The sequence below is a fragment of the Leiobunum rupestre genome, chromosome 6 (assembly GCF_980474605.1).
Source record: "Leiobunum rupestre chromosome 6, qqLeiRupe1.1.hap1, whole genome shotgun sequence".
NCBI classification, from domain to species: Eukaryota; Metazoa; Arthropoda; class Arachnida; order Opiliones; family Sclerosomatidae; genus Leiobunum; species Leiobunum rupestre.
In genome coordinates, this window is record NC_143389.1 from 45566487 (window position 1) to 45579764 (window position 13278).

General features: G+C 32.3%; 2 protein-coding genes and 9 non-coding genes across 11 annotated transcripts in view; 10 read left to right on the forward strand and 1 right to left on the reverse strand.

The window, feature by feature from the left end:
- Positions 1 to 13278, reverse strand: part of LOC149941141 (cytosolic carboxypeptidase 6-like) — a 384878-nt gene that overhangs the window by 11158 nt on the left and 360442 nt on the right. The window contains exons 6-9 of the mRNA XM_090179425.1: positions 2882 to 3011; positions 2709 to 2823; positions 2535 to 2646; positions 340 to 542 (exon numbers count right to left, since the gene is read on the reverse strand). Coding sequence (XP_090035551.1) covers positions 340 to 542; positions 2535 to 2646; positions 2709 to 2823; positions 2882 to 3011 — 560 coding nt within the window. The remainder of the gene's footprint in view (positions 1 to 339; positions 543 to 2534; positions 2647 to 2708; positions 2824 to 2881; positions 3012 to 13278) is intronic.
- TRNAI-AAU (transfer RNA isoleucine (anticodon AAU)) lies at positions 3168 to 3241 on the forward strand. Its single transcript has one exon. It is a non-coding gene; the product is annotated as a tRNA-Ile (tRNA).
- Positions 3683 to 3756, forward strand: TRNAI-AAU (transfer RNA isoleucine (anticodon AAU)). The gene has a single exon. It is a non-coding gene; the product is annotated as a tRNA-Ile (tRNA).
- Positions 4248 to 4321, forward strand: TRNAI-AAU (transfer RNA isoleucine (anticodon AAU)). Its single transcript has one exon. It is a non-coding gene; the product is annotated as a tRNA-Ile (tRNA).
- Positions 6937 to 7010, forward strand: TRNAI-AAU (transfer RNA isoleucine (anticodon AAU)). Its single transcript has one exon. It is a non-coding gene; the product is annotated as a tRNA-Ile (tRNA).
- TRNAI-AAU (transfer RNA isoleucine (anticodon AAU)) lies at positions 7390 to 7463 on the forward strand. Its single transcript has one exon. It is a non-coding gene; the product is annotated as a tRNA-Ile (tRNA).
- TRNAI-AAU (transfer RNA isoleucine (anticodon AAU)) lies at positions 7807 to 7880 on the forward strand. Its single transcript has one exon. It is a non-coding gene; the product is annotated as a tRNA-Ile (tRNA).
- Positions 8227 to 8300, forward strand: TRNAI-AAU (transfer RNA isoleucine (anticodon AAU)). The gene has a single exon. It is a non-coding gene; the product is annotated as a tRNA-Ile (tRNA).
- Positions 8646 to 8719, forward strand: TRNAI-AAU (transfer RNA isoleucine (anticodon AAU)). The gene has a single exon. It is a non-coding gene; the product is annotated as a tRNA-Ile (tRNA).
- Positions 9222 to 9295, forward strand: TRNAI-AAU (transfer RNA isoleucine (anticodon AAU)). The gene has a single exon. It is a non-coding gene; the product is annotated as a tRNA-Ile (tRNA).
- LOC149941151 (uncharacterized) lies at positions 11313 to 12681 on the forward strand. The gene is made up of 3 exons (XM_090179845.1): positions 11313 to 11887; positions 11959 to 12103; positions 12190 to 12681. Exons 1-3 carry the CDS (start codon positions 11853 to 11855, stop codon positions 12304 to 12306), a joined length of 297 nt encoding a protein of 98 aa, XP_090035971.1. The 5' UTR covers positions 11313 to 11852; the 3' UTR covers positions 12307 to 12681.

The window sequence follows — 13278 nt, forward strand, 5'->3', positions numbered from 1 at the left end:
GACGAGCGTCACGAGCCTTTACGCTGAACGTTTTACGGGCGGCGGGGAAGACAATTTCCGAATTTTCCCCTTCCGACGGCAGCAGGGGCTAAAGCGTCTAACCAATGAAAAATGTATGCAAGAAAATCCACGACTTTTGACGGGTTGCGCTCTCCTTGTGTGGGGTGTTGTGTTTGTTGCTCCTAGGTGGAAGGGTATCGAAAACCTGTCCTCTTAATTTACTGTCCATGCTCTAAGAGATTCGCTCTAAATATTTTTTCCCATAAGAAATTTTGGAATCGGTTTATTTGTAGTTAGCGACTTTAATTAGTTGTTGTTAATTTGAAATAAGAACTAGACCTTCTCGAAGTGCCTGATTTCCCCGGATCTCTGTTATAAACTGTGTTTTGAATGGAGAAGTCCTCGGCGAAGTAGCTTAAATGTTTGGGGAAAAGGGCGTGTCTCTCTTGCCGGTAAACGTCATCGTAGCTATTTCCATAGATGAACGTCCCTAACAGACCGGTATGCGCGTGCAAGTCCAAATACATATCCACTTCCGCTTCCTGTAATTGGAAAATTTAAATAACTCTATTGAGTATCATCATAAGTAACATAATAACTATAAGTATGACACTTCCTATTGCTTTAATGCTAATTTTCTAACCGGACCTTTTTTCGGCACTGATACTCTCTTCAAGCTGTGACTTGGACTCGCGACTTACCGTTTTGGATGACTACGTTTTGATAAAAATTTAAGCCTAATATCGGAGAGCACGTTATGGAGTCGCGAGGGGCTTAGGCTTTGTTTCGAAGCCCGCGTGCGAATCACGAGTGAGAAAAAAACATTAGCTCGTGGTGCCGAGAAAAACGTTTTTAATTTTTATCATTTTAGCCTAATATTACGCCTATCTATCGGAAACCAGATGTTTCGGCTTAGCGGAAGTCTCGCGTATTTAAGACACTAGAGGGCTCTGTGCTGAGAAAACATCTTGATTACGCAATAACTATGAAAATCGGTTTGGTTGTAAATATCGTTAATTGTCATACTTATTGTTTTTATGTTACTTATGATATCATTAATTTCCTTCGCGATTAATTCTTCAGCCAATTTGATATGGCGGAAACCATTTTACTTATTCTTAAATCGATCATTTAAGTAACATATTAAATATAATTATTTAATTTAATTATAGTCTGTCATGGAGGGATTGCAATCGGAACAGGAAACTCGTCACTCCCTACCACGAACTAATTAACTTACAGAAACGCTTCTCGGGTATATTTTGTTTGATCGCAACGCTACCTAGCGGACGAACTGAAAAAAAGTGATTGAAAACCGGAAATAAAGCGTGAAGATTTACTTTTGAGGTTTCGCGTCTACTTAAGTTTGCATTACTCGAGGTAAACTAGTTTTCGCAGGTTCACGATAGATGGAGAATTCGACTTCCGGATTTGAAACGCGAGAGGAGGGAAATGGGAGGGGATTACTTTTAAAACGAAGAAAATTTTCAACTTCGCTTCAACATTTATATGGCATTTGGGCGTAAGAGAAGCGCTGCTGTGAGATAATTTGTCCTAATTTGGGTGTCCATACACTCGTTTGAAAAATACCGCCAGGTCAGTTTGATTAGATTAAAAAATAACTACCTTCAACAGAGTCAATTTTATCTTCATAATTATTTTACCCATGGAAGCGTTAACTTTATTTTTAAAAGCGATACATTTTTCTATTGCCTTTGGCTGCTTCGTAAATATGGCTTACGATGGAGATTTTATAGGTATCATTATCTGGCAGTTTCATAAACTAGTAAAAACTCGCTTATAGGCTCCTTATAACTACTATGGTCATTGGTGCAACATACTAACATAAAAAACTTTGGCACAATAGTAAGTGTCATATTTAATAATATAATGTTACTTAATTATGATCATTTTAATTTGGTACTTATATGATCCTACTATTACGTTACTTATGGTCCTACAATTATGTATCTTTTGATTATAGTACTATCATAAGTAACATAATAATGTTACTTATGATAGTACTATAATGTTCCTTTTGATCCTACTATTATGTTACTTATGATAGTACTATAATGCTACTTTTTACTTAATTTTACGTTATTTATGGTCCCTAAATTATTTTACTTATGGTCCTACAATTATTTTACTTATGGTTCTATAATTATTTTACTTATGGTCCTACACATATTTTACTTATGGTCCTATAATTATTTTACTTATGGTCCTGGAATTATTTTACTTATGGTCCTAGAATTATTTTACTTATGGTCCTAGAATTATTTTACTTATGATCTTTCAATTATTTTATTTATGGTACTAAAATTATTTTACCTATGGTCCTACAATTATTTTACTTATAGTCCTACAATTATTTTACTTATGGTCCTACAATTATTTTACCTATGGTTCTACATTTATTTTACTTATGATCCTACAATTAGGTTAGTGAAAATGCACACTATTGTAATATTAGATCAAAGTCATTGCAGGTTTTTGTTTAGTTAAATAGCGGTTATGCACAAAGCTCTTACGTTGTCTGATATGAGATTCTCAACCAAACTCTTGACTAAGTAAATAGCCGGATGAGCCAACGGGGATGGGTTTTGCCAACAACGATTTAAATCTGATCCCAGCAGTGCGGTTCTGTAATAGGAAATTGCTGTTACAACGAAGTGTGTTATAATTATAATATATGATTTATGTACCGATAATTGCCAACAAAAACGCCGTCCGGGTTTAGCATGGGAACTATTTTAAAAATGATGTAGTCTCGTAGAGCACGAGCTACCGGTGTATCACCAATTAAGAAGTTGATTAAACCTAAGACAATAATTTATGTTAATTTAAATGAATAAATGAATGAAAAATATATATGTACCTTGACAAACGAAAGACGACGGTGTCTCTCCCGGATGTACTCTAGCCGTGATGATGACGTATTTCCGTTTATCCACACCTGGTTTAACGGGGTCACTTGTAATTGTAACCAGTTCCACCGCTCGTTCTTGCTGTCGAAATAAATGAGAGAATGCACTTTAAAACTTGCCGCGCAAGATAATATTCGAGATTTTGTGTATACATGTATATATGCTTAGAATCTGTCACAATAACCTAGATAGGCACTGTGCCAAGACAAGTACTTTTATTCGAAGGGAAGTAAACGTGGCCCATTAGCTCAGTTGGTTAGAGCGTCGTGCTAATAACGCGAAGGTCGTGGGTTCGATCCCCCCATGGGCCAGGAGTTACATTTTAGTGTTTATTTTTAAGGTTAATTTTTAAATATTTTATCACTATCGCTGACATTTTTCAAGATATTTTTCCATAATTTTTTAAAAAATTCTATTTAGCTCAAAATTTCCAAAATATTAAGGGCTATTTTTGCAACGACATATCGAAGTTTTTCCGGCGTCCATTAGCTCAGTTGGTTATCGCTGACCTTTTTCAATATATTTTTTCGATAAATATTTTCAATTTTTTTTTCCATTTTCTGTTTAGTATATTTTTTAAATAAATTTTTCAATGTATTTTTTCAATATATATTTTCAATAATTTTTTTTAATGCATTTTTCAATATATTTTTTCAATAAAATTTTTCAGTAAAACGTTTTATAATAATATTTAGGTCAAAATTCCCAAAACATAAAAGGCTATTTTGGCGACGATATCGCTTAACTTTACGGGCGCATTAGCTCAGTTGGTTAGAGCGTCGTGCTAATAACGCGAAGGTCGTGGGTTCGATCCCCCCATGGGCCAAGAGTTTCGTTTTAGTGTTTATTTTTAAGGTTAATTTTTAAATATTTTATCACTGTCGCTGACATTTTTCAATATATTTTTCCATTTTTTTTCAATATATTTTTCCATTTTTTTTCAATATATTATTTCCATAAACTTTTTTATAATAATATTTAGCTCAAAATTCCCAAAATATGAAAGGCTATTTTTGCAACGACATATCGAAGTTTTTCACGCGTCCATTAGCTCAGTTGGTTATCGCTGACCCTTTTCAATATAATTTTTCGATAAATATTTTCAACATATTTTTTCATTTTTTTTTCAGTTTATTTTTTCAATAAATTTTTTCAATGAATTTTTTCAATATATTTTTTCAATGTATTTTTTCAATGTATTTTTTTCTATATATTTTTTCAATAAAATTTTTCAGTAAAACGTTTTATAATAATATTTAGGTCAAAATTCCCAAAACATAAAAGGCTATTTTGGCGACGATATCGCTCAACTTTACGGGCCCATTAGCTCAGTTGGTTAGAGCGTCGTGCTAATAACGCGAAGGTCGTGGGTTCGATCCCCCCATGGGCCAGGTGTTTCTTTTTAGTGTTTATTTTTAAGCTTAATTTGCTTTTATCCCATCTTTTATGTTTAAAGTCAGGTTTTCTGCTAAAACATATGTTCACTAGTTCATATGTAACATAAGTATGACCTTAAAGGGGAATTGTCGCCACCCTAAAGTTGGTTTAAAACCATTTAAATGGATAGAGGACGTCCGGAAATGGTTATACAAAAAATTTCATTTTAATATTTCCAGTATTTGATTTGATTTGTTATTAGCAAACACATTTCGTGTTTTATCCCCCCCGACTCGAGAATCTCAGAACCGCTTGGTTGAACCTACCTGCAGCGCCATCTCGTGAACGAAATATCATTTTCCCCGGTTTTAGCGTTTTCAGTCGGAACTGTCGTCTGCTACGACATTCTCCTTGGCTTTTTAACCGAGTTATATTCGTAGATTGTAGTCTATCGTGTTTTTAAAATGCCTGACACGCCACCCTTTCTCAAATTTTTTCCGCTTCATTCTTTTGGCGCTGCACGTAGGTTCAACCGCGATTTCTGAAATTTTTGGAGACGTTTGATGTAGGTTGCGGAAAAAGTAGCGTAACTTTTTAAATAATTTTCCAATAACCATAAAATTTCAGGGACATAATCATTAATATATTTTTTATCAATCTGTAAAACCTCGTAAATTTTGGTGTTGGTGACAATTTCCCTTTAAGTTTTTTTCTTTAAGGAAACTTTATCCACAGGAAATGACGTAAATTTTCTTCACTTCCAACTCCGTGACGAAAAACACGTTTTTAACTTTATAGAAGTTAAGTGGATTTTGGGAATGCTCACAGCTCATCGTGGCTTTAACAATTTATAGTTTAGCTCGAGTTTTTGTTTCCATGGCAGCCTTTTCAATAGCAAGATAATGAATTTTACCCTTTTTGATCCACTAATTGTAGGTTCCGTGTGAAACCAGGTTCCATCGCAATTTATACAACACGAATTATTGCGTAAGTAAAAACAATCTTTTATTTAAAAACACCAATTTCGGCATTACTAGTGCCATCATCGAGACTAACAAAATTATGTCGCGATAAACCAATTCGCATATTACATACAGGGAAACCAACCTTTAGAAACCGCCATCGAGTATAAAATTTTATTTTCGTGTTTCTACACTAGATGACACCAGCGTTGATATTTTGGCGCAAAATTTGGGGGGGGGGGTTAAATTATTATATTTATTATATAATTTAAGTGTTATTTCAAGCTGAAAGTTTATATAAAATATTTTAGAAAATATAGTTATTCAAAATTTCAGCATTTAAATAACCACAATTTAAATTAGACTTTCGCGGGTTTTATCATTTTTGTTATTTCGGATTGTAAACTGATGGCGCCATCTAGTAACAAGTAGATTATTAAAAATTTACACACAATGGCATTACCCATGTAAAAGGTTCTTCTCCCTTCTTATATGCGTATTGGTGTATTACACCTGTTTATATGGATAATGTTTGAGGGGGGGGGGGGAGAGGGGTTAAATAAAATAATAAACAAACAACAAAAGAAACAACAACAAATCACCTTATCTATCCATTAAATAAATTTTTCCATGCAAAATGTATATCTGATAACACGTTTCGCACGGAATTTCATATATCCCTTGTTTGTTATTGTCATCTATACGGTCTTTCCGAGGGGCTGATCACTCCGCGTAATCGGTGTACAGAGCCGTACCTTTGAATGTACTAATGGGATTACGCGTCATTTTTTAAGTTCCTGCCTTTGGCAGTGCTAATCTAAGCGTAATCCGGTGTACAGACTTTCTAAGAGTGATTAGCCCCTCGGGTCTTTCCCATTATTGAACCTATTTTTCAATTGGTTCTGGGGCTTAAACGGGTTTTTTACACCACTTTTTTTTTAAGACAATTCACAATTTTATCAGATATTTTTGGAAAAAATGAAAGGGTCGACGAAGTTCTATTTTTAACATTATCTTTTATGTTGATTAGATTTGTTTTAGGTTTTTCATATTTTCTTCTAATTTTACTAAAATATCTTTTTACCATTTCTGAGATAACCCACGACTAGTTGCAATGTGTTTCAGATAATTAACCTCATTTACAACGTCATTAAAATCACTACAGATTTTGACCTATGAATTAAGGTTTAATAAACACCTATTTTTTGAGAGTATGGGTGACTTTGAACAATCTAATATAACACTGCCGAAACTGGTCGACTATAACTATTTTAAGTGTTTTTAAATAAAAGATTGTTTTTACTTACGCAATAATTCGTATTGATTTATTTATCTTATTATCTATCGGTATAAGGCTAGAACCATATAATTTTATTAATTTTTAATGATTACGTAACATATGGAAGACTTTTTCAATATGTTATTGCATTTCTTTGTTTAGATATTATTAATGTCGCAATTAATTTTGATATAATCTTTGGAAATCCACCTATTCTTAAACATTCTTGTCATTCGGCGCAACATTTTATATTAATTTTCATTTTCTTTATTGCGTTAAAAATTTTCAAGGAAAGTGGGTTGCGAAGCTAATGACGTGTACATTAAAATCAAGGTAGTTTTTAATTGAAAATACCTTTATCTTATTAGCAAAGTATAGAACCATAAGCGGCCCATTAGCTCAGTTGGTTAGAGCGTCGTGCTAATAACGCGAAGGTCGTGGGTTCGATCCCCCCATGGGCCAGGTGTTCCTTTTTAGTGTTTATTTTTAAGCTTAATTTGCTTTTGTCCCATTGTCTGAAAAAATGTTTTTTTTATTACCACTGAAGTTGTTTTTCTTATAACAAAAAGACAATTTTACTCATTAAATGTTTATACATGTGTAATTTTAATCTGAATTCCAAGAATATGGTATGTTGTTTGCACGCATTAGCTCAGTTTATTTGAGTGTTATTGTTTTTGTACTGTTATGTAAAATTATTTTTTAATAGCCAGTTTTTAAAAAATAATTTTTGCCTACTTGAAAAAGTATTATTATTATTTGTTATTTATATTTTCCTATTTATTTAATTTTTTTTTATTTAACACGAGGCTATTTTAGCGACACGTATTTTGCTTCTGGCGGCCCATTAGCTCAGTTGGTTAGAGCGTCGTGCTAATAACGCGAAGGTCGTGGGTTCGATCCCCCCATGGGCCAAACTTTTGCTTTTGTCCCATTGTTTGAAAAATGTTTTTTTTCAACTGAGGTTGTTTTTCTTATAAAAAAAGACAATTTTACTCATTAAATGTTTATACATGTGTAATTTTAATCTGAATTCCAAGAATATGGTATGTTGTTTGCACGCATTAGCTCAGTTTATTTGAGTGTTATTGTTTTTGTACTGTTATGTAAAATTATTTTTTAATAGCCAGTTTTTAAAAAATAATTTTTGCCTACTTGAAAAAGTATTATTATTATTTGTTATTTATATTTTCCTATTTATTTAATTTTTTTTTATTTAACACGAGGCTATTTTAGCGACACGTATTTTGCTTCTGGCGGCCCATTAGCTCAGTTGGTTAGAGCGTCGTGCTAATAACGCGAAGGTCGTGGGTTCGATCCCCCCATGGGCCAAACTTTTGCTTTTGTCCCATTGTTTGAAAAATGTTTTTTTTCAACTGAGGTTGTTTTTCTTATAAAAAAAGACAATTTTACTCATTGAATCTGTTTATACATGTGTAATTTTTTATTTGAATTCCACGAATATGGTATGATGTTTGCACCCATTAGCTCAGTTTATTTGAGTGGTATTGTTTTTGTACTGTTATGTAAAATTATTTTTTAATAGCCAGTTTTTAAAAAATAATTTTTGCCTACTTGAAAAAGTATTATTATTATTTGTTATTTATATTTTCCTATTTATTTAATTTTTTTTTATTTAACACGAGGCTATTTTAGCGACACGTATTTTGCTTCTGGCGGCCCATTAGCTCAGTTGGTTAGAGCGTCGTGCTAATAACGCGAAGGTCGTGGGTTCGATCCCCCCATGGGCCAAACTTTTGCTTTTGTCCCATTGTTTGAAAAATGTTTTTTTTCAACTGAGGTTGTTTTTCTTATAAAAAAAGACAATTTTACTCATTGAATCTGTTTATACATGTGTAATTTTTTATTTGAATTCCACGAATATGGTATGATGTTTGCACCCATTAGCTCAGTTTATTTGAGTGGTATTGTTTTTGTACTGTTTGTAAAATTATTTTTTAAGGGCCAGTTTATTAAAAATAATTTTTGCCTATTTGAAAAAGTATTATTATTATTTGTTATTTATATTTTCATATTTATTTAATGTTTTTTTATTTAACGAGAGGCTATTGTAGCGACACTTAACTCGCTACTAGCGGCCCATTAGCTCAGTTGGATAGAGCGTCGTGCTAATAACGCGAAGGTCGTGGGTTCGATCCCCCCATGGGCCAAGCTATTGCTTTAATCCCGATGTCTGCAAATATTTGTCTAATTTTTCTTTTAAAAAAAGACAATTTTACTCATTGTGTAATGTTTTTGGTGGGTTCCGTGTGAAACCAGGTTCCATCGCAATTTATGCTATCGAAATGTTGTATAAGTGATTATAAAACATATGGAAGACTTTTTCAATATGTTATTGCATTTTTTTGTTTAGATATTATTAATGTCGGAAATAACTTTTATATACGCTTTGGAAATCCATCTATTCTTAAACATTCTTCAATTTTCTTGTCATTCGTCGGAATATTTTATATTAATTTTCATTTTCTTTATTGCGTCAAAAATTTCGGTGATTCACTTTCCCTCGATTTCGTGTTTTAAAATTAAAATTACCCGCGCTCTAGTTTTTATCAAGGAAAGTGGGTTGAGTAGCTAATGACGTATTCAATAAAAACTAGGTAGTTTTTAATTGAATATAACGTTATCATATTAGAAAAGGGGAATATATCAAGCGGCCCATTAGCTCAGTTGGTTAGAGCGTCGTGCTAATAACGCGAAGGTCGTGGGTTCGATCCCCCCATGGGCCAAAGTTTTGCTTTTATCCCATGTTCAGAAAAATGTTTTTCTTTTCAACTGAGGTTGTTTTTCTTATAACAAAAAGACAATTTTACTCATTAAATGTTTATACATGTGTAATTTTAATCTGAATTCCAAGAATATGGTATGTTGTTTGCACCCATTAGCTCAGTTTAATGAGTGTTATTGTTTTTGTACTGTTATGTAGAATCATTTTTAAATGGCCAGTTTCTTAAAAATAGTTTTTGCCTATTTGAAAATGTATTATTATTTTTTGTTATTTATATTTTAATATTTATTTAATGTTTTTTATTTAACGAGAGCCTATTCTAGCAACACTTTATTAGCTTCTAGCGGCCCATTAGCTCAGTTGGTTAGAGCGTCGTGCTAATAACGCGAAGGTCGTGATTTCGATCCCCCCATGGGCCAGTACTTGCATAATGGTATGAAATATAATGCTTTTTTTTCGAAAGATTTTTTTAAATATTCATCGCCTGTTTGCATACTCCGTATATACGTGTTATTTTTATTGGAATTCCAAGAATATTAGAGGATATTTGAGGGACGATATTTATTAATTGTTCACCCATTATCTCGGTGTGTTAGAGCGTACTATAATATAAAAATATTTTTTTTTTCAAAAGATAAGTTTGTTAAAAAAATTCCCATCTACCTTAAGTAGTGAATGTTTTATTCTTTTTTTTTTAATTAAATAAGGTTCCCTTTTTCAATTATATATATATTTTTATCTTGATAATTTATGTTATGTTTTTTATTTACATATTATTTTATTATATAGCTCTTTTTATTGTTTATACATTATCTTATTATATATTGTTCTTTTAATTATTTATACATTATTTTATTATATTGTTCTTTTTATTATTTATATATTATATTATTTGATTATATTCTTTTTTATATTTATACATAATTTTATTATATTGTTATTTTTATTATCCATAGAATTTTAGTATTTTGTTATTTTTATTATCCATAGAATTTTATTATTTTGTTATTTTTAATATTTATACATTATTTTATTATATTGTTCTTTTTATTATTTGTACATTATTTTATTATATTGTTCTTTTTATTATTTGTACATTATTTTATTATATTGGTTTTTATTATTAATACATTATTTTATTATATTGGTTTTTATTATTAATACATTATTTTATTACATTGCTTTTTTTATTATTTTTCATTATTTTAGTTTAACGACGAAATTAGCACTCACGTGGCCTATTAGCTCAGTTGGTTAGACTGTTAGAGAAACAAGGAATCGTATTACCTCACTTAATTTCGAAGTGAAGTAACTGGAAGGTTCAAGGGCTAAATTCTGCCACGGAATAGTTCTTTTGACCTCAGTGGTAGTTATTTGAAGCTACAACTTTATGAAAGCGAAATATCGGGCGCTCTTATTAGTTTTCAATGATCGATAGCCGCAATTCTTTTAGGCTTAAAATAACGATACACGATCCGAGAGAAAAATTCCGAAACGCGGCGCCAAATGATAGAACGTCAATATCAGACGAAACATATCGAGAAAACCTTTAAAACGTCACTAAGAGAGGGCGCGCGGGTGTGGAGCCGAGTTGCGAAAAAAAAAAAGAGATAGCAACCTTACGGGAAAAGGACAATGCTAAAAATATTATATCACATCGAAAACGCTCGAGATGGCAGTTTTTAAGTTCAGTAAACGCTGACACTGAAAGGCGGTCACTACCACCTGTCGGCGACCAGTTCTTGACACCGCTTTTTACTCGCGCGAAACGTCAACCAAGTCGCTTGACCTTATTTTGTCCCGAGAGTACTTTTTAAACGACAGATTTCTCCGCGCGTAATAACCGCCACCGTCACATCCCCGTACTTAATTAAGGATGATTTACATCAGTTAAAATATGGAATATAAATCGTCCTTAGAAAAAGACACCTCGTGACGTAATTTATTTTTATTTTTAACAGCTCCGATAGTAGGCTACTGACGAGAGGACGAATAACGGCGCTTGACCTCGTACGTAAACGAAAATCTTGTTTTTGTTTATCCCGATTTCCGAATTTCCTGGTTTGGAAGTTGCGGAGGGTGAGAAATGTAAATGGTTCGCGGTCCGAAGGTCATTTACAAGCGCGCCTACAAAAAATGCTTACGTAACGGCGTTACGCGCCCAACTTCCTCGGCTTCGCTTCGTCAATGGCAGGTGGGCGTGGTCTCACCCAGACTTCCTCCTCTCTCGTAAATAGTACGCGCGTTTTCCCGCAGAGGGAGCTTCGGCGTCATCGTCGCTATGGGGACCGTAATACACCTCGCCTAATCTCGTAAAACCGTTATTTCGTTTTGCAATTTTCGAAGCGGGCTTTTCATTATAATTATTAATGACCATTTAACGTAGTGTTCGCGTAATTAAAATTACCAAGTGCCATAGATATCAGTTAAGGAGCTCGGAGACATGTTAAAGTAATTTCTAATTTTCGCGAAGTTTTACGCCCTTTTTTCTCTCGCGTTTCGTTAAGCCTCGTCCTTTTTAAGACTCGACGTAATTATTTTTATTGGAAATTTTAAACATGGAACTCTCGGTGTTTTGCCTGGCAGCCATGATGTAAGTTGGAATAATTTAATCGGATTACAGACCCGATTTATAAGCTTCTTAACGCAATCTTCAATTCGTAGGGTATTAACGGTCATAATGATCCAGGGAATCTATTGCGCCTATTATTGCGTCTATCCTTTGCCCGGCGGCGAACTAACGCCCCTTCAAAAAATGTTGAATAGGAGAAATCCGAGGCAAAGGTTAAGGAGAGAACCTAGCTACGAAGTAATTAACCAATTCATATCGCCCAATTAGACATATGGTCGCCTAATTAGCCGTCTTGGTAATGAAATGTCGTTTTCTCCAAACAGATTCAAATGGGAGATGTCGAGAAAAGACCCCCCACTCCGACTCCGTCGAGCGACACGACGCGCTTAACGCCGTCCTCGCTAGACGTCAGCACTACGCGCGGCGAAACGGATGTTTGAGAGGCGACCTCGTTTTCGGCGGGATAATCGAATCTCAGGGTGCCGTTTTCAAAACTGACACGCCATTTCCCATCAAATCATCTCATTGTTTTTTTAACCTAGACATTCGACGTTATCTCGTCCATAAATTATCATAAACCGGTGTACTTAATCTTTTTAATTTCGTATATATATTTGTTGACTTTTAAAGTAATGTTATTGAAATTGTTGCTTTGTACTTTTGTGCAATTTATAAGCAGAGGCCCGGTGGTTGTAATAATTGTATTTTTCTAGTTTTATACACTGTGTACGATGTATGTTTAAATAAATCTAATTTTTAGAGATTTTTAAAAGAATATTAGCAGAGTGTTTCAATGTATGATCACTTATATCCAATTACACGTAATATGCTGCTATAGATAAATTCTGTTGTCAGTTTCTTTCTTTGAAAGCGCTTTCTAAATTATTATTTAGTTAAATTAAATTAAATATTTTACGAATAAGAGCTTGAAAGGTTTCTCATTAAATTAATATTTAGTTATAATATGAAATATTTTACTATATATTATGAAATATTTTACTATATATTATGAAATATTTTACTATATATTATGAAATATTTTACTATATATTATGAAATATTTTACTATATATTATGAAATTTTTTACTATATATTATGAAATTTTTTACTATATATTATGAAATATTTTACTATATATTATGAAATATTTTACTATATATTATGAAATATTTTACTATATATTATGAAATATTTTACTATATATTATGAAATATTTTACTATATATTATGAAATATTTTACTATATATTATGAAATATTTTACTATATATTATGAAATATTTTACTATATATTATGAAATATTTTACTATATATTATGAAATTTTTTACTATATATTATGAAATATTTTACTATATATTATGAAATATTTTACTATATATTATGAAATATTTTACTATATATTATGAAATA